This window comes from Cyclopterus lumpus, chromosome 12 (assembly GCF_009769545.1).
Source record: "Cyclopterus lumpus isolate fCycLum1 chromosome 12, fCycLum1.pri, whole genome shotgun sequence".
In the NCBI taxonomy this organism is placed as follows: Eukaryota; Metazoa; Chordata; class Actinopteri; order Perciformes; family Cyclopteridae; genus Cyclopterus; species Cyclopterus lumpus.
The window spans coordinates 20,807,888-20,833,216 of NC_046977.1; the positions used below are offsets into that span (position 1 = coordinate 20,807,888).

General features: G+C 46.1%; 2 protein-coding genes across 2 annotated transcripts; both read right to left on the bottom strand.

Annotated features, from left to right (window-relative positions):
- Positions 1-1,947: 1,947 nt before the first annotated feature.
- june (JunE proto-oncogene, AP-1 transcription factor subunit) lies at positions 1,948-5,561 on the bottom strand. The gene is made up of 3 exons (XM_034547171.1): positions 5,494-5,561; positions 4,507-4,575; positions 1,948-3,423 (listed from the first exon to the last, which is right to left on the bottom strand). The coding sequence occupies exon 3, from the start codon at positions 3,310-3,312 to the stop codon at positions 2,287-2,289; it is 1,026 nt and encodes a 341-aa protein (XP_034403062.1). The 5' UTR covers positions 3,313-3,423; positions 4,507-4,575; positions 5,494-5,561; the 3' UTR covers positions 1,948-2,286.
- An 11,651-nt stretch (positions 5,562-17,212) lies between these two features.
- On the bottom strand, positions 17,213-25,195 carry LOC117740768 (the record flags this gene model as incomplete). The annotated part of the gene is given in 6 exon segments (XM_034547318.1): positions 17,213-17,628; positions 17,631-17,660; positions 17,663-18,206; positions 19,300-20,385; positions 23,780-23,968; positions 24,293-25,195. Coding segments are annotated over 6 exon segments (3,168 nt in total), but the record flags the coding sequence as incomplete, so codon positions are not given.
- Between the last annotated feature and the right edge of the window lie 134 nt (positions 25,196-25,329).

Genomic DNA, 25,329 nt, shown 5'->3' on the forward strand with positions numbered 1-25,329 from the left:
GTTTTCCAGGTTGGATGTGAAAGACTAAGAACAAGGCTTTCAAATGAGTTGTAGTTACAATCCCTATTGTCTAGTCTTGTAGAGTTACATATCAAACCAAGCTAATGAGCTCATGTCGATGTTAACCAAGCACTCAAGTTGATTCACAAATCAAAAGATTTAACACAGTCTGAAAACTGTTGAAAGTTGAAAAGTCTAAACTGAAATAGAAAAAAACTAATTAAATAGACCTATAAACCTATATTATATTATAGCACACAATATTACAGAAGATACTGTTTTTTAAAACATTTATACAAAAATAGCATCATTAGAGACAAAATAATGTTTGGCTCACCAAAAGTATTTTAAGTCTCTCATTTGTCAAACATTAAACTAAATGAAATATTTTTTTTTTACTTCAGTGTTATTGATCAGTCAATCAATGAAATGCTTTAAAATGTTGCTTACATAACTTAATTAGATCTAAGAAAATCCCAAACAAACTGGTAGCTGTCAACTCACTTCCTTCTCAAGCACCTCTATAGCCTCCGAAGGCCATCTTTAACCCCTTCAAGGACTTCTGCCACCTTCTCCAGGAACTCAAAACCCCCGAATGAAACTTTATAACCTCAAGGACCACAGAAACACCCTCACAGACATAAGAAGTTTACTTTGGTCCTATCAGCTGTCACAGTTATTATCAACCAAAGTGGTTTTGTTGCTCCTGTGAAGACAGCAGTTTAATTTGTAGAGACAGTTACATTGTTCTGCCTTTTAGAAAGTGTTGAGCCTGTAGAAGCCCATTACTACCCAGGGTAAAAACAAACAACAAATGAATTATTAAATTATTGATTAAAACAAATCTAAATTAAGATACAGAGTCAAAATTATCGGATTTAAAATTACAACAAAATGGCAGGGTCAAATTATTCGCTTTTTAGGAGCATTTTCTAATCTCGTCATTTGTAACATTTCATTCATTTGTTTCTTATCCTGGCAGAAACCAGATTCCCCAAAAAATGCGAAATCATTATCAAAATGATATATGTAATTCAATAGTCATATCTTATTTGCACAATACTGCTATGAAACAAGAATGAAGGAGATATGATAAACTTTATCTGACGTTTTTGATTTAAATTGTTCTTTAGTCATATTTCTGTTGCTGTAACAATCAGTCAAGAAACAGTTTAACAATTTCTTTTTTTTACATCTGCTGTTCTATTTGTATATTATATTACCTCCCTAGTTCATGCTTTTATTCCACGAGTTGAAAAGTAAAAACAATAATTAGATTTTACAGAGGTCTTCGACATCTTAAATTGGAAACTTTCTTCAAGCCTGATCCTGAAAGATCCAGAGATAATAAGAAAAGCTTTCACCAGTCAACAACCAAATAAAACAGTCCGAAAAGGAACTTTAAAGCTTTAAACTTTCAGCAATAACAGATACAGATAACTAAGAAACAGTTAAAATCTAAACAATCACTGATTTATACCAAGCACATGTTTACAGAAAGACTCAAAGTTAATGTAAGAACAGATTTGTCAATGTGTTTATTTTTTAAGTGATGGTCCTTTAGCTGTGTTATTACACACAGTGTGGAATTGTAGTAAAACATAATTAGGATTACAGTAATCAGATTACAAAACAAAGTGCAGAAAGCATTCACTGGATTTGGAACATTTTGGATGACATTATGTCATCGATACTCTTCTCACTGTTTATTGAAAACAGAAGTTTAATAACAGTCCTCACTCTGTAACTAAAGGTAATCTGATTACTTGACACTGCATGTTTTTCACATCAAGGGCATCAGTTATTCTGATTTGAGCATTTCGATAACCTTTTATGAGCAATCTACTCAATTTTGTTTCAAATAAAGATCATCTTCACAATGTAAAAAACATTTGAACAATTTACTCACACAATGTTTTAAATACATAGGAAATGAATATCAGTGGTGAAAAATAATTTCCAGTAGTTTATTTACTGTAATGTAATGTACAGGAAACTGTATATTGTCACAATCCTCAGGTTCATTTTGCCACAATGTCTTCTTCAAACATAAAACGTCTCAGGGATTTGTCCCTCCTTTAGTCTCCGCTCTCACTTCTAAGCTCCGCCCCCTCTGGCTGGATGATTGACTGGTGTACGGGGCAAAACAAATCCTGTTAAATATCCATCTGTCCTGACCTGCACTCTGCTCACTCTGACCGAGAGTGCGAGCAATATGGCAAAATGGTCCACGTAAACCTTCAGCCGCTACGTATTGGTTACATGTTCTCCTGGTGTCCTGCCTCCTCAGCAGCCTGAGTCCTCGCTGCCGGTGCCTCGCCCTCCGGACTTGGCAGTGGCTGAGGCAACAGCAATCTGGCAGCCATTGGTGACGTGACTCATAACCTTCTGTTTGAGCTGAGCGACCTGCTCCCGTAGCATGGCGGCGATGGACGCCAAGTCCGAGTTCTGGTTCTTCAGAACCTTCACTTTCTCCTCCAGCCGTGATATACGTTCTAGCTTTCGCTTACGGCACTTGGATGCGGCGATACGGTTGCGGAGCTTCTTGCGTTCTGCTTTGATTCGCTCCTGTGTGTCCAGGTCAATCGGCGAGAGGGAGGGTGGGGACATGGGGTCACCCGGCAGGTGAGGCACCTCAGGGACGGTCTGAGGGGCGTCCGGGCCTCGGTTGTGGGGTTGATGGGCTCCACCGCCGCCTTGGCCTAAGCTACCGTATGCCATCTGCCCTCCAGGATACGGCATCTGGCCCGGGTTGTAGCTGCTCAGATTGGTGTAGATGGGCATGTCTCCTCCAGACATCAGGTTCCTCTGGTAGGATGCCTGCAGGGAGACAGAGGAGGGCGAGGACGGTGACATGTGGCCGCCTCCCACCAGCTGGTTCTGCTTGTGAAGGTCAGCAAGTGCTTTGACAAAGCCATCAGCAAATCCTTCTTGCTCGTTGGTGGCCTGGTTGCGGTAGATGAAGGGATTGCTAGAGTTCGACACGGGGCTGGTGGTGACCAGACCTTGGTTTGACTGGATGATGAGGTGCTCCAGGTCGGGGGACGCCAGCTTCAGCAAGTTCATGTCAGCCGAGGGCACCGCTGATGTCATTAAAGAGCTAGTGCCGATGAGCCCGACATTGTGGTGGTTCCCGACCCTCCCTCCTGCTGCACCACCGCTGGGGAAGTGGTGACTGCCCATCATCGACATGGCCTTCTTACTCATCAGTATCTTGTTTCCTGGGTAACGTTCATATTCTGCAATCTGGCTGAAGCCAGGACCGGCGGGGGAATCGTCGTGGTAGAAAGGAGTCTCCATCTTGGCCGTCATTGATGAAGAAGAGTCTTAGAGGAAATGTTCATAATCAGATTAACCTAAATATTAGAGGGATTGAAACGTTCCACTGACGGCGGCGGCAGGACGAAGAGAAGAAGAGAAGGCCTGTGAAAGGGAGAGGACACGAGGACTGTAAGATTACTGAGGTGTGTGTGTGTGTGTGTGTGTTTATTTCTGTTATCTACAAAGATGCGATAGAAGTCAACTATCCAGCTCCGACTGGACAATAAAGCTCTATTGACTGTTCATTCCACTGTCATCTCAATCAGCTCTATTTGCTCCTAAAGATGAGAGAGTTAAGTACACTGAAGGGGATGAAGGCTGTGAGATGTTGTTTGAAAGACCTTTTTTACCTTTTAGATTCATGATCTGTTTTTGCACGTTTTGTATTTTTCAATTATTTCTAATTTCCCATGGATCCATTATCTCATCCCGTTCAGGGGGACTGTAGCCTTTTCTAATGATCTTTCGTCATGGTTCTATACAATAACCAGTCATGGGAATGTTCACTGAGGGATATCTTTTAAATCTGGAGAACTAACTTAAGTGTAAGGTTCAGTGGTTTGCTCAAGGGCACCTGGACATGTGGACAGGAGGAGGAGCTATTCAACCACCTGAGCCTCAGCAGCAACATTTAACAATAAAAGTATTATAAACCATGTTCATTATTGCTTCTATTCATCATATTATATATAATCAATATGGAATTCAGCGGTGGAAGGTACTTACTACTTAATACATTTACTTTAATATTCAATATGAAATATATTAAAGCTACCATGTTGAGGTTTCTTTTCAACAAAACATAATTCTCACTGAAACACAATATGTGTATTTAGACATTTAAAAACACATTTTAAAATGTGCAGTATCTACATCCATGTTTACAAGCTGTTTGTTGTGTGGGTGTGGCTTGATTGAATTTGATTGACAGGGGTCTGGCAACATGAGCAAACAATTCCCTGTGATGAGTATCATAAAGAGGGACCGTTGTCAATGAACTCTAACGCGTGGCCTTTTTATGTAAAATCAGGACTGTGGGTTTCAATTCTTTTGAAATTGCAAAAGAAGGAATCTCTTTGTGTACAAACAGGATACACATTTAAATTTAAACAGCTATTTAAATGTACATATGTGTGGATCACTATTTCTTTTGAGACAGATTTGAAAAGAAGATGTGAACCTAACCTTTAACCCCCGAGTTGAAAGAGCAGAGCCTCCACCACCTCACACCAAGTGGTGACCATGAGATGCTTCCTGAGTAGAAAGGGAAACTCTTATTAGGAGAAAATTATGAGCAATATTTTACCACGTAGTCAAACAGCAGGTTGAAGTTCTTCTGATAATCACCAGCTGATCCTCACAGCTGGACTGCATCTGTCAATGATCAGGGAGTTTCTAAAAACAGACACTCTCTTCTACTAGACACCAGCTGTACCTGAACACACCATCTTAAAAACAAACTTTCAAATATGTTTTCATATCCATGAATGTAAACATATATTATGAATGTAAACATATATTATCCACCGATAACACTTCTGACGCATTAATTTAATATTAGCTAATATGGCCACACTTTATCAGTCGAATTCCAAAGGGATTGAGTATGTCCATGTTCCACTGGTTTATACTTTCACTGCACATAAGAGGGATTTGTTCTTTTTTACTACATGTATTTCAAATACATTATCAGTTAAAGATAATGAGTTGTTGTGGATTGAACAACACTCGAGGTTTAAATAGCTCAAATCAGCTACAACATAAAAGTACTGCTTGCAGGTTGATGACCGTAATATGAATCCATAGTTCATATTTAGTGATATCTTCCCTGCAGATAAGAATCAGACCGCTCGGTAATGACGCTGCTACCGTCTCGGGTCGGTCAGGACCGGTTCAGCACCGGGAGAGCCGCGCACCGGGAGAGCCGCGCACCGGGAGAGGCTTGCACCGGGAGAGCCGTGCACCGGGAGAGGCTTGCACCGGGAGAGAGTGCACCGGGAGAGCCGCGCACCGGGAGAGCCGCGCACCGGGAGAGAGTGCACCGGGAGAGCGCGAGGTGAATGTGATTAACAATCATCTAAGCAACTAAAACATCTGAAACGGTGTTATTAAAATATTACTGAGCGAGTTAATACGAACAATAATAATAATAATGTGGAAGGTTATACTCACAGAAAGAAGAGAGAGAGAGACAGAGAGACACAGAGCAGCTGAAGGATCCAGAAGAGACCGATGGAGTCTCAGTGCCTCCCTCTCTCTCTCCCTCTCTCTCTCCCTCTCTCTCTCCCTCTCTCTCTCCCTATCTCCATCCCTCTGTATCTCCCTCCCTCTATCTCCCCCCCTCTCTCTTTCTCCATCCCCCTCTATCTCCCTCCCTCCCTCCCTCCTTCTATCTCCCTCCCTCTCTCTCTCTATCTCCCTCCGTCCCTCCTTCTATCTCCATCCCTCTCTCCCTCTCTCTCTCTCTCTCCCTCCCTCTCTCTTTCTCCATCCCCCTCTCTCCCTCTCTCTCCCTCTGTATCTCCCTCCCTCTCTCTCCCTCTGTATCTCCCTCCCTCTATCTATCTCCCTCCCTCTCTCGCCCTCCCTCTCTCTCTCCCTCTCAATAAGGGATAGGTCATCTGGAAATTGGGCAAATGTCAGACAGGCCGCTTGGGATACTCAGAATGGGTCATTATTGCATTAATTATAATAACAATAGTACAATAATAATGACCATTAAAAAATTGATTATTATAATAATAATCTATGATGATTGTACTTGAATATGGAGGAACAATGTTGATGGGTGTCTGCGAGAGGGTCAACCTTCTGAACTTCTGAAATGAGAAACAAGAAAGAGATGAGTTGGCGTCGCTGTCACTCAAAGTGAGACAACCAATGAGTGAGCGGGAACCATTGTCTTCAACGAAGAGTGCCCAGGATAACAATACGCTTCTGTATCATTACGTAGTGTTGACTTATTTAAAGAGATATTTGGATGTCACTTTGACCTGGTGAGTTCATGAGCTTCAAGACAAAATGTGGTAACGACATAGAACTACAAATATGTGTAGTAATGTTGGATATTATTGGAGCATTTGAACTACACTTTGATGGTATTACTTAGGCCGGCAATGGCATTAAATGAACGAGCGTACACCGACTGAATCTTACGAGTCGAGACGGGCAGTATGCTCCTCGGATGGCCCCGTTTGTTGGCCAGCCGCCAGGTGCTGGACCTCCTCCCTGTAGGCCGACTCGTCGATGTTGTTGACGCACCACGCCACCAGGTGCTGGACCTCCTCCCCGTAGGCCGACTCGTCGATGTTGTTGGCGCACCACGCCACCAGGTGCTGGACCTCCTCCCCGTAGGCCGACTCGTCGATGTTGTTGGCGCACCACGCCACCAGGTGCTGGACCTCCTCCCCGTAGGCCGACTCGTCGATGTTGTTGGCGCACCACGCACCAGGTGCTGGACCTCCTCCCCGTAGACCGACTCGTCGATGTTGTTGACGCACCACGCCACCAGGTGCTGGACCTCCTCCCCGTAGGCCGACTCGTCGATGTTGTTGGCGCACCACGCCACCAGGTACTGGACCTCCTCCCTGTAGGCCGACTCGTCGATGTTGTTGGCGCACCACGCCACCAGGTGCTGGACCTCCTCCCTGTAGACCGACTCGTCGATGTTGTTGGCGCACCACGCCGCCAGGTGCTGGACCTCCTCCCCGTAGGCCGACTCGTCAATGTTGTTGGCGCACCACGCACCAGGTGCTGGACCTCCTCCCCGTAGGCCGACTCGTCGATGTTGTTGGCGCACCACGCCGCCAGGTGCTGGACCTCCTCTCCTCCCTGTAGGCCGACTCGTCGATGTTGTTGGCGCACCACGCCGCCAGGTGCTGGACCTCCTCCCCGTAGGCCGACTCGTCGATGTTGTTGGCGCACCACGCACCAGGTGCTGGACCTCCTCTCCTCCCTGTAGGCCGACTCGTCGATGTTGTTGGCGCACCACGCACCAGGTGCTGGACCTCCTCCCTGTAGACCGACTCGTCGATGTTGTTGGCGACCACGCACCAGGTGCTGGACCTCCTCCCTGTAGGCCGACTCGTCGATGTTGTTGGCGCACCACGCCACCAGGTGCTGGACCTCCTCCCTGTAGGCCGACTCGTCGATGTTGTTGGCGCACCACGCCACCAGGTGCTGGACCTCCTCCCCGTAGGCCGACTCGTCGATGTTGTTGGCGCACCACGCACCAGGTGCTGGACCTCCTCCCTGTAGACCGACTCGTCGATGTTGTTGACGCACCACGCCACCAGGTGCTGGACCTCCTCCCCGTAGGCCGACTCGTCAATGTTGTTGGCGCACCACGCCACCAGGTACTGGACCTCCTCCCTGTAGGCCAACTCGTCGATGTTGTTGGCGCACCACGCCACCAGGTGCTGGATCTCCTCCCCGTAGACCGACTCGTCGATGTTGTTGGCGCACCACGCCGCCAGGTGCTGGACCTCCTCCCCGTAGGCCGACTCGTCGATGTTGTTGGCGCACCACGCACCAGGTGCTGGACCTCCTCCCCGTAGGCCGACTCGTCGATGTTGTTGGCGCACCACGCCACCAGGTGCTGGACCTCCTCCCCGTAGGCCGACTCGTCAATGTTTTTGGCGCACCACGCCACCAGGTGCTGGACCTCCTCCCTGTAGACCGACTCGTCGATGTTGTTGGCGACATCGCACCAGGTGCTGGACCTCCTCCCAGTAGGCCGACTCGTCGATGTTGTTGGCGCACCACGCCACCAGGTGCTGGACCTCCTCCCCGTAGGCCGACTCGTCGATGTTGTTGGCGCACCACGCCACCAGGTGCTGGACCTCCTCCCCGTAGGCCGACTCGTCGATGTTGTTGGCGCACCACGCACCAGGTGCTGGACCTCCTCTCCTCCCTGTAGGCCGACTCGTCGATGTTGTTGGCGCACCACGCCGCCAGGTGCTGGACCTCCTCTCCTCCCCGTAGGCCGACTCGTCGATGTTGTTGGCGCACCACGCACCAGGTGCTGGACCTCCTCTCCTCCCTGTAGGCCGACTCGTCGATGTTGTTGGCGCACCACGCACCAGGTGCTGGACCTCCTCCCTGTAGGCCGACTCGTCGATGTTGTTGGCGCACCACGCACCAGGTGCTGGACCTCCTCTCCTCCCTGTAGGCCGACTCGTCGATGTTGTTGGCGCACCACGCCACCAGGTGCTGGACCTCCTCCCCGTAGGCCGACTCGTCGATGTTGTTGGCGCACCACGCCACCAGGTGCTGGACCTCCTCCCCGTAGGCCGACTCGTCGATGTTGTTGGCGCACCACGCACCAGGTGCTGGACCTCCTCCCTGTAGACCGACTCGTCGATGTTGTTGACGCACCACGCCACCAGGTGCTGGACCTCCTCCCCGTAGGCCGACTCGTCAATGTTGTTGGCGCACCACGCCACCAGGTACTGGACCTCCTCCCTGTAGGCCAACTCGTCGATGTTGTTGGCGCACCACGCCACCAGGTGCTGGATCTCCTCCCCGTAGACCGACTCGTCGATGTTGTTGGCGCACCACGCCGCCAGGTGCTGGACCTCCTCCCCGTAGGCCGACTCGTCGATGTTGTTGGCGCACCACGCACCAGGTGCTGGACCTCCTCCCCGTAGGCCGACTCGTCGATGTTGTTGGCGCACCACGCCACCAGGTGCTGGACCTCCTCCCCGTAGGCCGACTCGTCAATGTTTTTGGCGCACCACGCCACCAGGTGCTGGACCTCCTCCCTGTAGACCGACTCGTCGATGTTGTTGGCGACATCGCACCAGGTGCTGGACCTCCTCCCCGTAGGCCGACTCGTCGATGTTGTTGGCGCACCACGCCACCAGGTGCTGGACCTCCTCCCCGTAGGCCGACTCGTCGATGTTGTTGGCGCACCACGCCACCAGGTGCTGGACCTCCTCCCCGTAGGCCGACTCGTCGATGTTGTTGGCGCACCACGCACCAGGTGCTGGACCTCCTCTCCTCCCTGTAGGCCGACTCGTCGATGTTGTTGGCGCACCACGCCGCCAGGTGCTGGACCTCCTCTCCTCCCCGTAGGCCGACTCGTCGATGTTGTTGGCGCACCACGCACCAGGTGCTGGACCTCCTCTCCTCCCTGTAGGCCGACTCGTCGATGTTGTTGGCGCACCACGCACCAGGTGCTGGACCTCCTCCCTGTAGGCCGACTCGTCGATGTTGTTGGCGCACCACGCACCAGGTGCTGGACCTCCTCTCCTCCCTGTAGGCCGACTCGTCGATGTTGTTGGCGCACCACGCCACCAGGTGCTGGACCTCCTCCCCGTAGGCCGACTCGTCGATGTTGTTGGCGCACCACGCCACCAGGTGCTGGACCTCCTCCCCGTAGGCCGACTCGTCGATGTTGTTGGCGCACCACGCACCAGGTGCTGGACCTCCTCCCTGTAGACCGACACGTCGATGTTGTTGACGCACCACGCCACCAGGTGCTGGACCTCCTCCCCGTAGGCCGACTCGTCGATGTTGTTGGCGCACCACGCCACCAGGTACTGGACCTCCTCCCTGTAGGCCGACTCGTCGATGTTGTTGGCGCACCACGCCACCAGGTGCTGGACCTCCTCCCTGTAGACCGACTCGTCGATGTTGTTGGCGCACCACGCCGCCAGGTGCTGGAGCTCCTCCCCGTAGGCCGACTCGTCGATGTTTTTGGCGCACCACGCCACCAGGTGCTGGACCTCCTCCCTGTAGACCGACTCGTCGATGTTGTTGGCGACCACGCACCAGGTGCTGGACCTCCTCCCTGTAGGCCGACTCGTCGATGTTGTTGGCGCACCACGCCGCCAGGTGCTGGACCTCCTCTCCTCCCTGTAGGCTGACTCGTCGATGTTGTTGGCGCACCACGCACCAGGTGCTGGACCTCCTCCCTGTAGGCCGACTCGTCGATGTTGTTGGCGACCACGCACCAGGTGCTGGACCTCCTCTCCTCCCTGTAGGCCGACTCGTCGATGTTGTTGGCGCACCACACCACCAGGTGCTGGACCTCCTCTCCTCCCTGTAGACCGACTCGTCGATGTTGTTGGCGCACCACGCACCAGGTGCTGGACCTCCTCCCCGTAGGCCGACTCGTCGATGTTGTTGGCGCACCACGCCACCAGGTGCTGGAGCTCCTCCCTGTAGGCCGACTCGTCGTTGTTGTTGATGAGGCCAACCACCGTTGTGTCGTCTGCACACTTGATGATGGTGTTGGAACCATGTGCAGGCGTGCAGGCGTAGGTGACATTGTACACGCAGCCTAGCAGTATGTGTGTGTTCTGTTCCGTGCGGTGGGTGTGGAGTACAACACCTTGTCCATTCATACAGCTCTATCTCTTGGACCTTGTCGAGCTCCCTTTCAGGGTCTGTGTTTGCTGGAACGACACAGGACTCAGTGATGTTGCACCTGACCCCCACCTGACCTTCATGTCCTTGTGCTCTGAGATGCCCCATGTAATGTGGTGTGCTGGGTGTCTACCTCTACTCTGCAGGGTCAGACCATGGATCTGCTTACATTCTACCTAGGTTGACTGGATCAAATAAAATAAATAACTTTTAGTTGCTCAGGATTAGTGTGGTGTGGTCAGTCTCCGCCTACTCAACCCACGGAGTACACTAGGTGGAGCCTGTTGGGGTTAGAAGGGCACAATGATGTATCCCCTTGTTCCCTCATACCCCGAGTATAAGCAGAAGGGGGCTGAGAGGCCTGGTGTCCTGTGGGGTTCACATGTATTCAGGTGAACTAATCCTGATTAGAATGTTTATCAGGCAAATGTGTGCTTGTGATGAGAGGAGAGTATTACCAATAGAGTCCAGTAGAAAGCTTTGCCTGTGCTTATACAACTAGGGTTACAATGTTCTAACCTTCAATAATGAACCAAAGTGTAAACTGACAAATTGTGATTGTATGAGTATGTTTGTAATCCTGAGAGGAGGAAAATATAGAATAACCAAGTCCCAAAATTGAAAACCTTATACCCAATATCTGAAAAGTGAAATAGCCAACTATTGGGTGTCGTATGACAGTCACAGTGTCAGTGACAATCAATCAACTGCGTGTCCGACTGTAAACACACTCATATTTTAAGGTAAACACAGTGCATGAAGTCTCTCACACAGCACATACGAGAATCCACTGGATGTAATGGAACAAATGTCTCTCACATCTGAAAGTTATCGGCTTCATTGACATCATCTAAACAAACAGGCAAAATGACATCCTACTGTGAAAGAGACACAAAGAGAGAAAAGAGTTACCTCTTCCTATTTGAAACCTACTTTGATCTGAAACATCGAAACAGAAAGTCGTTTTAATCTGCATGTGTTCCAAATATAAAGACAACAGAACACTAAAAGGCCCACGGTCCAGGCTTCATGACTGTACCGCGTGATGGTCCAACAAGGAGAAACATCACATACAACTGCAGACAGTCTATCGTAACACGTTTAGAACCATGTGTGTGTTGAAAGAGTTTTGCTAATATATGTTTAAAAAAAGGCTGGTGCATTCATTTCTTAGTCTTTTCTTCAAGTAACTGGTAATTACAGGTGGACTTCAATGATTGTCTTTCTATAGATGAGGGTTATATTGTTCTACATTTCTTACAGTTATCAAATCTCATATGCAGACCCATCAATAAATGTATCCTACAAACAATTGTTGTGTGATTGAGTGCCACTCAGACCCTTTACTCAAATAAAAATAGAAATAATACATGACAAGTACAGTCAAGCACAAAAGAGCTGTAGTATAATGTAAAGATGTAACCCCAAATACCGAGACGACGTCTTGACATGTGTCACTCAGACGGATGGATGTATGCTCATTTATCTAAATAAAAAATTGTTCAGACTTTGAAAATCAATCAAATATTGTTTTCATTCATTCCGTCTGTGCGGCCGGGTACCAAAGGACCCATGGCCCTGTACCAGTCCACGGCCCGGTGGTTGGGCACCGCCGGTCTAAGAAGGAGAAATGTTTCTTTTTCTATTAAACAGATTGTGAACTACAGATTTAATCTTTAACAATGCATTGAATTTGATGAAGTTATCATTACATTTCGCCCTGGACCAATACTGTGTAACAGTTCAGTCTTAGTCCTCTCATCAGTAATGGAGTGATAGCTCCCTCTAGTGCTCACTAACGTGTATCACTTGTGTCATACTTTAACTATTATCAGTAACATTATGTGTCATACTTTAACTATTATCAGTAACATTATACATTTTTCTCTATTTCTTTCAGATGAACAGGAAACTGGTTGAGTGACAATAAACTGAAGGAGCTCAGCAGGAGTTTCAACAGACTGATGATTCAGAGTGAATTAATGATTAAAGAAAACTGCATCCGTATTAAATCTGTCATAATCTAATATGTATCATTCACAAAGGTATATCTTATTAAAAAAAAGACACATATCATTTAAAATATATTACCTACTAATGTTTTTGGTGATTGTGGCTGAAAATAAGAACGTTGCACCAGATGTCTGTGCTGTCAGTCATCCATTAGTCCAGTGGTGGCGATGAGCCAATCAGCAGTAAGGGTTGTTAGCTTTGTGCTATTTGCCAGACGTTCTATGCACAGCATGTCTTTATGGTTATTGAGATTATTTGTGAGACGGCTACGTTGGGTTTTATGGAATGTTACCTGCTCTGAGTGTCCCGGGTCATTGAGACATTTTCTACCTTACCTCCTCTCCTCCTCACCTCCTCTCCTCCTTACCTCCTCACCTCCTCACCTGCCGCACTAGTGAGAAGTGTTTCTGTGTTTGATTTGAAAACTAGGTCATACTATTACTGTGAACATTTGTGACATAATGACAGATGGTTTTGATTTCTTTTGTCATAGTGTGGGGGATTATGAGGACCACATGGTTATTGTTGGTCTCACTGTTCTTCAAGAGCACACAAGAACGTGGTGAGTGTGCCATCTTTTATCTGTTAATATCTGCAGGTATAAAGACCAGCAGATATTATTTACAGCTGACAGTACACTGTATTAATAGCATAAGAATGATTTCCTTTTCCATGTGAATATATAATGCAAATTACATTGCATTTTAATGAAGACAACAGTCTTTATAATTGTTTAAATGTACAAAAGATTATAAGTGTATAGGCAGCCTATTTACTGTAATACTAATTAGAATTGATGAAACCCAATTTTGGGTTCTAACAGTGCTTATTTTAAATGTTTTCATAACGGATATTTAAGACATTGGTGGAGATGCAGTCATAGACTTACATAGATCAGGGCCAAAGACAGAAATCCATCTTTGGGGGTGGTTTCAAGATCATGACCCACTAGATTAAACAGCTGCATGTGTTTTTTCTTCCTGAAAAGATTATTGTAAAAAAAATATTATCTCAAAATGATGCACTAAAAAACTGAAACTGTTTCTATGATATTGAAACGTTAACGTCATTGAACTGACTGGAGAGAAAAAGAAAATTGAAGAGAAAGCATACATGAGTGACTTAGTACCACACACTTCTGGCAGCTAAACAGTCATACTGTCAAAGTATTAGGATTAAAAACAAGAGTACTATAATGTACTAGTAGTTCCAACAGTACCTGCAATAGTATTAGTAGCCTTTGAAGCAGCAGCAGTAGTACTAGACTAGAGTATTCAGCAAGGTCCACTTAGAGAGAACTTCCTCATGCAAAGGTCCAGAACATCACAATAATAAGTCCAGCTCCTAGTTTCTGTGTGGTGAGTTCAGTGGTGACCTCACAGACACACAGCTGAGGTGATGAAAAGGAAGCAAGTGTACAGTGAGAACAAGAGGTGAGGGAAGACCATGACTACACATCATGGAATTACAAGTGGAGGGGCATTTGGCCTTTGAGCAAGGCATGGGGTCAACAGTAGCACCCAGGAGCCATGTGGTTGGTACAGCCCACCGAGATGGAGGTGGATCATGAACTAGATGCTCGTAAAGCTCTGTAAACCCATAACATCAAAAGACAATTGACCAAAGGACAGAACGTTTGTTTATTATTAAGTGTAGTCAATGTGCAATAATCATAATCCTCAGGGGCCTTGCATTGTGGATCTCAGAATGTGACACTTACCAGCTGTGGCCAGATGATGCTGTTAACATGGGAAGACAAGCCGCAATGCTCTGCAGTGCACGATGTGCTCATCTATGAGCTGCTGATTCTCATAGCAGACAAGCAACTACATTATGTAAGTCCATTTGTATTACACTAACATGACTGACTTCCATAACTATAGCTTCAGCCTTTAAAATAGCCCAAAGTACATATCTAAAACAATGATTACATTGTTTTAGGATGAAGTTGCTGTGACACCTGAGCAGATAGAATCTACTCTGGAATCTCTAACTGGATGTCCTATCTGGCCTTGGAATGCGCTTCCCATGCAGTCAGGCTCAGTTCCCGTTACAGAAACCATACAAGCCGATGGAAACAAAGCCTGAGTCTTCCTTGTAATATTCCATGTTTTCAAAAACATTGAAGCTATCATTATTACATATTTGATAGTCATTGTACTTATGTCCTGTATGCTTTTTCAGGGTTGAAAATGGCAGAAAAGCCAGAGGTTTTTCCAAAGGACAGAGAGTTTAAGGTTAGCAGTAATGTCACTTTCTGCTGTGTTCTGCCTGCAAGGGAGGTTTTTGAAAATATGCATCTGACTGGATATAGTAGTGAAAATATGAACACTATACCGATCAGCAATCAGACATATGCCTTGACCGTCCTCCTGAACCAGGCATCCAAAGACAATTGCACTGATGTTAAATGTAAAACAAATGCAAATGGGGCTTGTGCTTACGTTGGCTGTAAGTATGAGTTTCTGGATTTTTAAATACGTCTTCTATAATGCTGGCTGTTCTGTTTTTGACACTCGCCATCACTCAGACCCACCTGAAGTAAGCGATCTTCAGTGTGAAACCCAAGATCTGGAATCGGTCCTGTGTCACTGGGCAGAAGGAGGAGAGACAAACCGACCTATCGAGAGTCCAACAGTGTATCGGCTGCTTGGAAGGTACGATACCACTGAACCGAAGGTACGATACCACTGAACCAAAGGTATGACACAACTGAACCGAAGGTACGATACCACTGAACCGAAGGTATGACACAACTGAACCGAAGGTACGATACCACTAAACCGAAGGTATGATACCACTGAACCGAAGGTATGATGATACAACTGAACCGAAGGTACGATACCACTAAACCGAAGGTATGATACCACTGAACCGAAGGTATGATGATACAACTGAACCGAAGGTATGATGATACGACTGAACCGAAGGGATGACACAACTGAGCCGAGGGTATGACACAACTGAACCAAAGGTATGATACCACAAAACCGAAGGTATGACACAACTGAACCGAAGGTATGATACCACTAAACCAAAGGTATGACACAACTGAACCGAATGTATAATACCACTGAACTGAATGTATGACACAACTGACCTGAAAGGATGATACAACTGAACCGAAGGGATGATACAACTGAACCGAAGGTATGATACCACTAAACCGAAGGTATGACACAACTGAACCGAAGGTATGATACCACTAAACCGAAGGTATGACACAACTGAACTGAAGGTATGATACCACTGAACCAAAGGTATGACACAACTGAACCAAATGTATAATACCATTGAACTGAATGTATGACACAACTGACCTGAAAGGATGATACAACTGAACCGAAGGGATGATACAACTGAACCGCATATCCAAACAAGAACCTTATAAACTAGCCAACACTTAAGAGTACGACTCTGATTCAGCGTCAAACACACAGTCAAACTCATGGATAGTTAACAGGAGATTAAAGTGTTACGCACCTCTGGGTTGTTTTCATTTCAACGTGTAGTGTTCAGGCCCTGCACTTGTTAGCAATGTTTAGATCTAAATATCAAGAGAGGTTTTGATGAATGACTGAAAACACATCTCCAGTCAACATATTGGTATTTGATATATGAGTTAGTGAAAACCAGGAATTATGAATGGCATAACATGAGATAACCTTTTGGAAATGTTAAAGAGGGGAATACAATTGTGCTCTAGCCCTTCACAACCAGGAGCAGGTATAGTTAATAGATGGAGATGTGTTGTTCACACATTCTAAACTAATGGCCTCTGATTGATTTAATATTTTTAAGGTTTTGAGTGCAAGTATGTTTATGTTGTAAAGAATTAAGAATGTTTTGTATGGAATGAAAAGTGAGACTCTCCTTTGGATTTCAGTCCATGTACAAAAAAGGGGAGATGCGTTCAAAGACAGCAAGATGTTGGTGCTAGGAATTCAATTCACTTTATTTTGTATAGCCCAATATCTCAAATTACAAATTAGCCTCAGAGGGCTTTACAATCTGTACACATACGACATTCCTGACCTTTGACCTCACATCGGATCAGGAAAAACTCCCCAAAAATAACCTTTGACAGGGAAAAAAGGGAAGAAACCTTCAGGAGAGCAACAGAGGAGGATCCCTCTCCCCGGATGGACAGATGAATAGATGTCATGTGTACAGATGAACAGCATTACAAAGTTACATAAACACATTACATGAATATGACAATGTATGAATGGAACTCCAATCCATGAAACAGAAGGAGGTAGAGAGGAGGGGGGGGCGGGGCGCATCAGCAGGGCCAATGGGAGGCCGGCTCACCAGGCATCAGACACCTCCAGGTCCAATGGACCCTATGAGATGTGAAGTCACAACGACTCCGGGGAGGAAGCAGAGTTAATAAGGTGCAATGGAGAGATGTCAATTCATCCATAAGTAGAGAGAGAAGAGGGGATAGGTGCTCAGTGTATCCTAAAACATCCCCCAGCAGGCTCCCATCCTACTTTAGGACTCTAGGAACCACGAGTAGCCCCGCATTTAGTGAGCGCAGCTCTCTAGTGGGGCAATATGGTACTACAAGCTCCTTAAGATATGATGGTGCATCACCAATCAAGGCTTTGTAGGTGAGGAGAAGAATTTTAAATGTGATTCTTGATTTTACAGGGAGCCAGTGCAGAGCAGCTAATACAGAAGTAATGTGATCTCTTTTCTTAGTTTTTGTGAGTACACGAGCTGCAGCATTCTGGATCAACTGGAGGGATTTAAGAGACTTATTAGAGCAGCCTGATAATAAGGAGTTGCAGTAATCTAGTCTGGAAGTAACAAACGCGTGAACCAGCTTTTCTGCATCTTTTTGGGACAAGATGTGCCTGATTTTTGAAATGTTACGTAGATGAAAAAATGCAATCCTTGAGATTTGCTTCACGTGTAGTTAAAGGACAAGTCTCGGTCAAAGATAACTAGAGATTCTTTACAGTGGTGTTGGATGCCAGGGCAATGCCATCTACAGAAACCACATCACCAGATAATTGATCTCTGAGGTGTTCAGGGCCCAGTAAAATAACTTCAGTTTTGTCTGAGTTTAACATCAGGAATATGCAGATCATCCATGTTTTTATGTCTTTAAGACATTCTTGAATTTTAGCGAGCTGGTTGGTCTCCTCTGGTTTGATCAATAGATATAATTGAGTATCGTCTGCATAGCAATGAAAGTTTATGGAGTGTTTCCTGATAATGTTGCCCAAAGGAAGCATATATAAGGTAAATAAAATTGGTCCAAGCACAGAACCTTGTGGAACTCCGTGATTAACGTTGGTGGTCATTGAGGCTTCATCGTTTACAAATACAAATTGAGATCGATCAGATAAATAGGATTTAAACCAACTTAGTGCAGTACCTGAAATGCCAATCGACTGATCCAGTCTCTGTAATAGGATGTCATGATCAATGGTGTGGAACGCAGCACTAAGGTCTAATAATACCAGTACGGAGATGAGTCCTTTATCAGCACTAAGGTCTAATAATACCAGTACAGAGATGAGTCCTTTATCAGCACTAAGGTCTAATAATACCAGTACAGAGATGAGTCCTTTATCAGCACTAAGGTCTAACAAAACAAGTACAGAGATGAGTCCTTTATCAGCACTAAGGTCTAACAAGACCAGTACAGAGATGAGTCCTTTATCAGCACTAAGGTCTAATAATACCAGTACAGAAATGAGTCCTTTATCAGCACTAAGGTCTAACAAAGCAAGTACAGAGATGAGTCCTTTATCAGCACTAAGGTCTGATAATACCAGTACAGAGATGAGTCCTTTATCAGCACTAAGGTCTAACAAGACCAGTACAGAGATGAGTCCTTTATCAGCACTAAGGTCTAACAAGACCAGTACAGAGATAAGTCCTTTATCAGCACTAAGGTCTAACAAAGCAAGTACAGAGATGAGTCCTTTATCAGCATTAAGGTCTAACAAAGCAAGTACAGAGATGAGTCCTTTATCAGCACTAAGGTCTAAGAAAGCAAGTACAGAGATGAGTCCTTTATCAGCACTAAGGTCTAAAAATACCAGTACAGAGATGAGTCCTTTATCAGCACTAAGGTCTAACAAAGCAAGTACAGAGATGAGTCCTTTATCAGCACTAAGGTCTAATAATACCAGTACAGAGATGAGTCATTTATCAGCACTAAGGTCTAAGAAAGCAAGTACAGAGATGAGTCCTTTATCAGCATTAAGGTCTAACAAAACAAGTACAGAGATGAGTCCTTTATCAGCACTAAGGTCTAACAAGACCAGTACAGAGATGAGTCCTTTATCAGCACTAAGGTCTAACAAGACCAGTACAGAGATGAGTCCTTTATCAGCACTAAGGTCTAACAAAGCAAGTACAGAGATGAGTCCTTTATCAGCATTAAGGTCTAACAAAGCAAGTACAGAGATGAGTCCTTTATCAGCACTAAGGTCTAATAATACCAGTACAGAGATGAGTCCTTTATCAGCACTAAGGTCTAACAAGACCAGTACAGAGATGAGTCCTTTATCAGCACTAAGGTCTAACGAAACAAGTACAGAGAAGTACAGAGATGAGTCCTCTATCGGGGTTGTTCTTATTTTTCTCTATTACTGATGAGTAATAGGCTGCTCTGGCATTACGGAGAGCCTTTTTATATGTTTTAAGACTATCTCTCCAAACTAAGCGTGATTCTTCCAGATTGGTGGAACGCCATATACTTTCTAGCTTTCGTGAAGTTTGCTTTAGGTCGCGTGTCTGAGGGTTATACCAGGGAGCAAACCTCCTTTGCCTCACTGTCTTTTTCTTCAGTGGGGCTATCAAGTCTAGTGTCATTCTCAGTGAGCCTGTAGCACTATCGACAATATGATCAATCTGGGACGGACTAAAGTTAGCACAGGAGTCCTCCGTCACATTGAGACGTGGTATTTAATCAAATGCAGAAGGAATCGCTTCTTTAAATGTAGCTACAGCACTGTCAGTTAGACATCTGGTGTAGAAACTTTGGACTAACGGTGTACACTCCGGGAGTATAAACTCAAAAGTTATGAGGTAATGGTCTGACAGAAGAGGGTTCTGTGGGAAGACCTCCAAATGCTCAATGTCAATGCCATATGTAAGAACAAGGTCGAGGGTGTGGCCAAAGCAGTGAGTGGGTTTCTGTACTCTCTGACAGAAGCCAATCGAGTCCAACAATGAGATAAATGCAGCACTAAGGCAATCATTATCAACATCTACATTAATATTAAAATCTCCTACAATAATAACCGTATCAGTTTTAAGAACTAAACTTGATAAACACTCTGAAAATTCAGATATAAATTCTGAATATGGACCTGGTGGCCGGTACAGTATAACAAATAGGATTGGCTGTAATGTTTTCCAGGTTGGATTTGAAAGACTAAGAACAAGGCTTTCAAATGAGTTGTAGTTTAGTTTAGGTTTAGGATTCATTAATAGGCTTGAGTCAAAGATGGCTGCTACTCCACCTCCTTGGCCGGTGCCTCGAGGAATGTGAGTATTAATATGACTTGGAGGAGTTGATTCATTTAGGCTGACATATTCTTCATGGCTTAGCCAGGTTTCAGTAAGACACAATACATCAATGTGATTGTCTGATAATAAATCATTTACTAATACAGCTTTAGATGACAGAGATCTAATATTTAGGAGTCCACATTTAATTATCCTGTTTTGTTGCACTGTTGCAGTAGTGATGTTAACCTGTATGAGGTTATTTTGTATGACTCCTCTTCTGGTTACTATTGATTTAATTAATTTAAGTGGCCGTGGGACAGACACAGTCTCTATAGAGTTACGGTTAAGGGTGGGTAACTGCTCGGATGGAAGTGCAGAGAAGGGTGGAAGACTACAACTCTGCTTCTGCTTCCTGATCTGAACTCTGGGTCATGGATTAAGTCCGCTAATCAACTTGGCCATGTTCACAGAAATGAGACGCGCTCCATCCCAAGTGGGATGAATGCCGTCTCGACTCATCAGATCAGGCTTTCCCCAGAAAGTCTGCCAGTTATCTATGTAGCCCACATTGTTTGCTGGGCACCACCTGGACAACCAGCGGTTGAATGACGACATGCGGCTATACATGTCATCATTGATCAGATTGGGGAGAGGCCCAGAGAAAACTACGGATATAGTAGAATAATAATGATAAAAGCAGTAGGTGTCAGCCAGGACCAGGGTCCACATGAAACCACGATGCTATAAACATGTGAGGAGAGAAATAAAAAAGAAAACTCTGGAGAAGAAGTAGAGTCAGTAATGCGCATTATTGGGACATTAATTCATACAGCAGGAGAGAAAAGAGGAGCTCAGTGTATCCTAAAACATACCATATCTAGGGGTTGGACCAGGGCAAACCTGATTCAGTCCGAACTATAAACCTGAACCAGTCCTAACTATAAACCTGAACCAGTCCTAATTATAAACCTGAGCCAGCCCTAACTATAAACCTGAACCAGTCCTAACTATAAACCTGAACCAGTCCTAACTATAAACCTGAACCAGTCCTAACTATAAACCTGAACCAGTCCTAATTATAAACCTGAGCCAGCCCTAACTATAAACCTGAACCAGCCCTAACTATAAACCCGAGCCAGTCCTAACTATAAACCTGAACCAGTCCTAACTATAAACCTGAACCAGTCCTAACTATAAACCTGAACCAGTCCTAATTATAAACCTGAGCCAGCCCTAACTATAAACCTGAACCAGCCCTAACTATAAACCTGAACCAGTCCTAACTATAAACCTGAACCAGCCCTAACTATAAACCTGAGCCAGCCCTAACTATAAACCTGAATCAGTCCTAACTATAAACCTGAACCAGTCCTAACTATAAACCTGAACCAGCCCTAACTATAAACCTGAACCAGCCCTAACTATAAACCTGAACCAGTCCTAACTATAAACCTGAACCAGCCCTAACTATAAACCTGAATCAGTCCTAACTATAAACCTGAACCAGTCCTAATAATAAACCTGAACCAGCCCTAACTATAAACCTGAACCAGTCCTAACTATAAACCTGAGCTCTGGCTCCCATCCTACTGTTTAGGACTCTAGGAACCACATTCTGAAGGACAAGTCCTGATCCAAGACTACTATTCTTCCGGTGGTGTTGGTGTTCAGGATGTCTTGGTGCCATCAATAATAATAATAATACATTGGTTTTATAAGGCGCCTTTCAAGGCACTCAAGGTCGCCGTACAACATATTTAAAAATGGGACACAATTTAAAAAGCAGCGCAGTTAAAAGCAGAACAGTCTGCAGCAGAGCAACCCAGAGGGGAACACGTCAGGCATAGGCCTGCCTGAAAAGGTGGGTTTTGAGGTGGGTTTTGAATAAAATGATAGAGTCAATGTTTCTGATGTCAGGGGGGAGGGAGTTCCAGGGGCGAGGGGCAGAGCGGCTGAAGGCTCTTGACCCCATGGTGGACAGACGAGCTGGGGGGACAGTCAGGTTGATGGAGGAGGCAGACCTGAGAGACCGGGTGGGGATGTTGATTTGGAGGAGGTGAGACAGATATGGAGGGGCGAGGTTGTGGATGGCCTTGAATGCATGGAGGAGGATCTTAAAGTCAATGCGGTGTTTGATGGGGAGCCAGTGGAGTTGTCGTAGAACAGGGGTGATGTTAGAGATGGAAGGGGTCTTGGTGATGATGCGGGCAGCAGCGTTCTGGACCAGTTGGAGTTTATGGAGGAGTTTGTGGGGGAGACCAAAGAGGAGAGAATTACAATAATCCAAGCGGGAGGTGACAAGAGAGTGGACCAGGATTGCGGCGCTGTTGGGTGTGAGTGAAGGGCGGAGGCGGTTGATATTTCGGAGGTGGAAGTAGGCAGACCGATTGGTGGTGTTGATGTGAGTGTGGAATGACAGTGTGCTGTCGAGGACGACACCCAGACTCTTAGCCTTAGGGGAGGGGGAGACCGAGGAGTTGTCTGTTGTGAGGGCGAAACTGGGATGCTTGGTGAGAGTGGACTTGGAGCCGATGAGGACAACCTCGGTTTTATTGCTGTTCAATTTGAGGAAGTTTGAGGTGAACCAGTTTTTTATTTCCTGTAAACAGGCACAGAGGGAGGGGGGCGGGGAAGTGGAAGAGGGTTTGGAGGAAACATAGAGCTGGGTGTCGTCCGCGTAACAGTGGAATTGAATATTATGATTGCGGAAAATGAGTCCAAGTGGGAGGAGGTAGATAATAAACAGGATAGGACCAAGGACAGATCCCTGGGGAACACCGGAGGAGAGGAGGGAGGGATGTGATGTGAATGATTTTAACTCAATGAACTGAGTACGGCCAGAGAGATATGAGTGAAACCATGAAAGGGGTGTATCTGAAATTCCAATGGAGGCTAGACGGTCGAGGAGGATGGTGTGGGAGATGGTGTGGGAGATGGTGTCGAAGGCGGCGCTCAGATCGAGGAGGATGAGGATTGATAGTAGTCCAGAGTCAGCTGCCATGAGGAGGTCATTTGAGATCTTGATGAGGGCGGTTTCTGTGCTGTGACGGGGGCGAAAACCGGACTGAAACTGTTCATAGAGATTGTTGTTTGAGAGGTGAGCCTGAATCTGAGATGCCACTGTTTTTTCTGAGATTTTAGAGAGAAATGGTAGGTTGGAAATGGGACGGAGGTTATTGAAAATGTTGGGGTCTAAACCAGGTTTCTTGAGTATTGGAGTAACAGCAGCGGATTTGAGAGGTGATGGGACAGAACCAGAGGTGAGGGAGGAATGGATGATGGCCGTTATCAGGGGTAGCAGAGAGGGGAGGGAGGCTATAACCAGGGAGGATGGGAGGGGGTCGAGTTGGCAGGTGGATGGCTTGGAAGTCTGGATGAGTTTTGATAAAACGATGGCAGAGGGGAGTTGAAAGCAGGAGAGAGGTACAGAGACAGGGGGGGGAACAAAAGTAGAAGGACAGCTGGACGTATGAGGGGTCAGTTGCTGATGAATGGTAGTTATTTTAGTGTTAAAAAATGACATTAGGGAATTACAGTTTTCCGTGGAGTAGAAGTGAGGGGGAAGGGAATCTGGGGGGCGGAATGAATTGTTGACCACAGAGAAAAGGGTCCTGGTGTTCCCAGCACCAGCAGTGATTTTGTCAGTAAAGAATTGTGATTTGGCTGAGGAGAGGGCATCTTTGTAGAGGAGGATGTGGGCATGGTGCATCTGTTTATGGATCGTGAGTCCGGTTTTGGTGAAAAGCCTCTCCAACTGACGACCCTTGGCTTTCAACTGGCGGAGCTGAGGGGAGAACCAGGGGGCAGAGTGGGGGAATGAGACAGTCCGGGTTTTGAGGGGAGCAAGTGAGTTCAGCAGAGTACGGAGACTATCATTGTAAAGATTAACCAGATGATCCAGGGTGTGTGGGGGGGTGATGATGGGGAAACTGTCAATGCCTGTTGTGAGGTCAGCCAGATTAATGTTTGTGATGTTGCGGAAGGATATGACACGTAACTGTTTGTATTTGGATAATGTTAAACTTAAATTAAATAAAATGAGCATGTGGTCTGAGATAGGGAGATCGACAGCAGAGCAGTTGAGAGGAGTGACACCAGAGCAAATGACCAAGTCCAAAATGTGACCTTTAGAGTGGGTGGGGAAGTGAATATGTTGAAGGAGACCAAAACTGTCCAAGCAAAAAGTGAAGTCCTTAGTGAGGGGATGATTAGTGTTGTCCATGTGAATATTCAGATCGCCCAACAGAATGATGTTGGGAGACAGTGAGCAGATGTGTGTGAGAAGTGTGGTGAATTCATTGATGAAGTCCTTGTTTGGTTTGGGTGGGCGGTAGATGTTGAGTAAAACGGTTGGAGTAGGACCATTCAGCTGTAGAGCCACAGATTCGAATGTCTGGGATACTGGCAAAGATAATGACGAGACCTTCCAAGTCTCGCGGTGAAGTATCGCGAGACCTCCTCCTCTTCCGGTGAGACGGGGGTGTGCGGTGTAAACAAACCCAGGTGGAACAGACTCGTTCAGATGAGAGAAGTCGTCAGGGGTTTGCCACGTCTCAGTCAGGCAGAGAAAGTCCAACTTGTGGTCGAGGAGGAGGTCTTGTAGTAGCTGTCCCTTGCCTGAGAGGGAACGGATGTTAAATAATCCAAACTTGAAGTCGGAGTGTTGGTTGGTGAAGCTAACGTTAGCCGACCTGGCTAGGCTGGCTAACTTGGTGTGGTCCACCTTCCTGTGGGTTGGTGTTTTCTGACGGCGGGTGGAGGACCAGATGGAGTTGATGGCAGTGGAGTCATCGATGCGGTGGTATCGCCCCGATCCGCGGTGAATGTACCTCCGGCGGTGGCGAGCGATGTCCGGGAAGTTGTATAATACAGGCGGAGGAGCAGAACGGAGGAATCTAAATTGGAGGAGCTCCGCGCTCAGGTAGTGGGTCAGGGGTGATACTGGGAGTATTAGGAGGGACAGGACAGTCCACAGGAGCACAACGCTCACAGCAAGCTTGTAGCTCCACATGATCCACGGCCACGGGCAGATGTAGCTGTCAGCGTTCGGGTAGGCAGGACAACAAACTCGCTTTAAGCACAGTTCCTATTAAACTAAACGGGATGACAGTAAGTAGGTGGTCTGCTGCAAACTGTGCAGAAAAT

Bases quoted from the DNA above. Each gene is read 5' to 3' on its own strand.
- june (XM_034547171.1), bottom strand. From the start codon at position 3,312: ATGACGGCCAAGATGGAGACTCCTTTCTACCACGACGATTCCCCCGCC.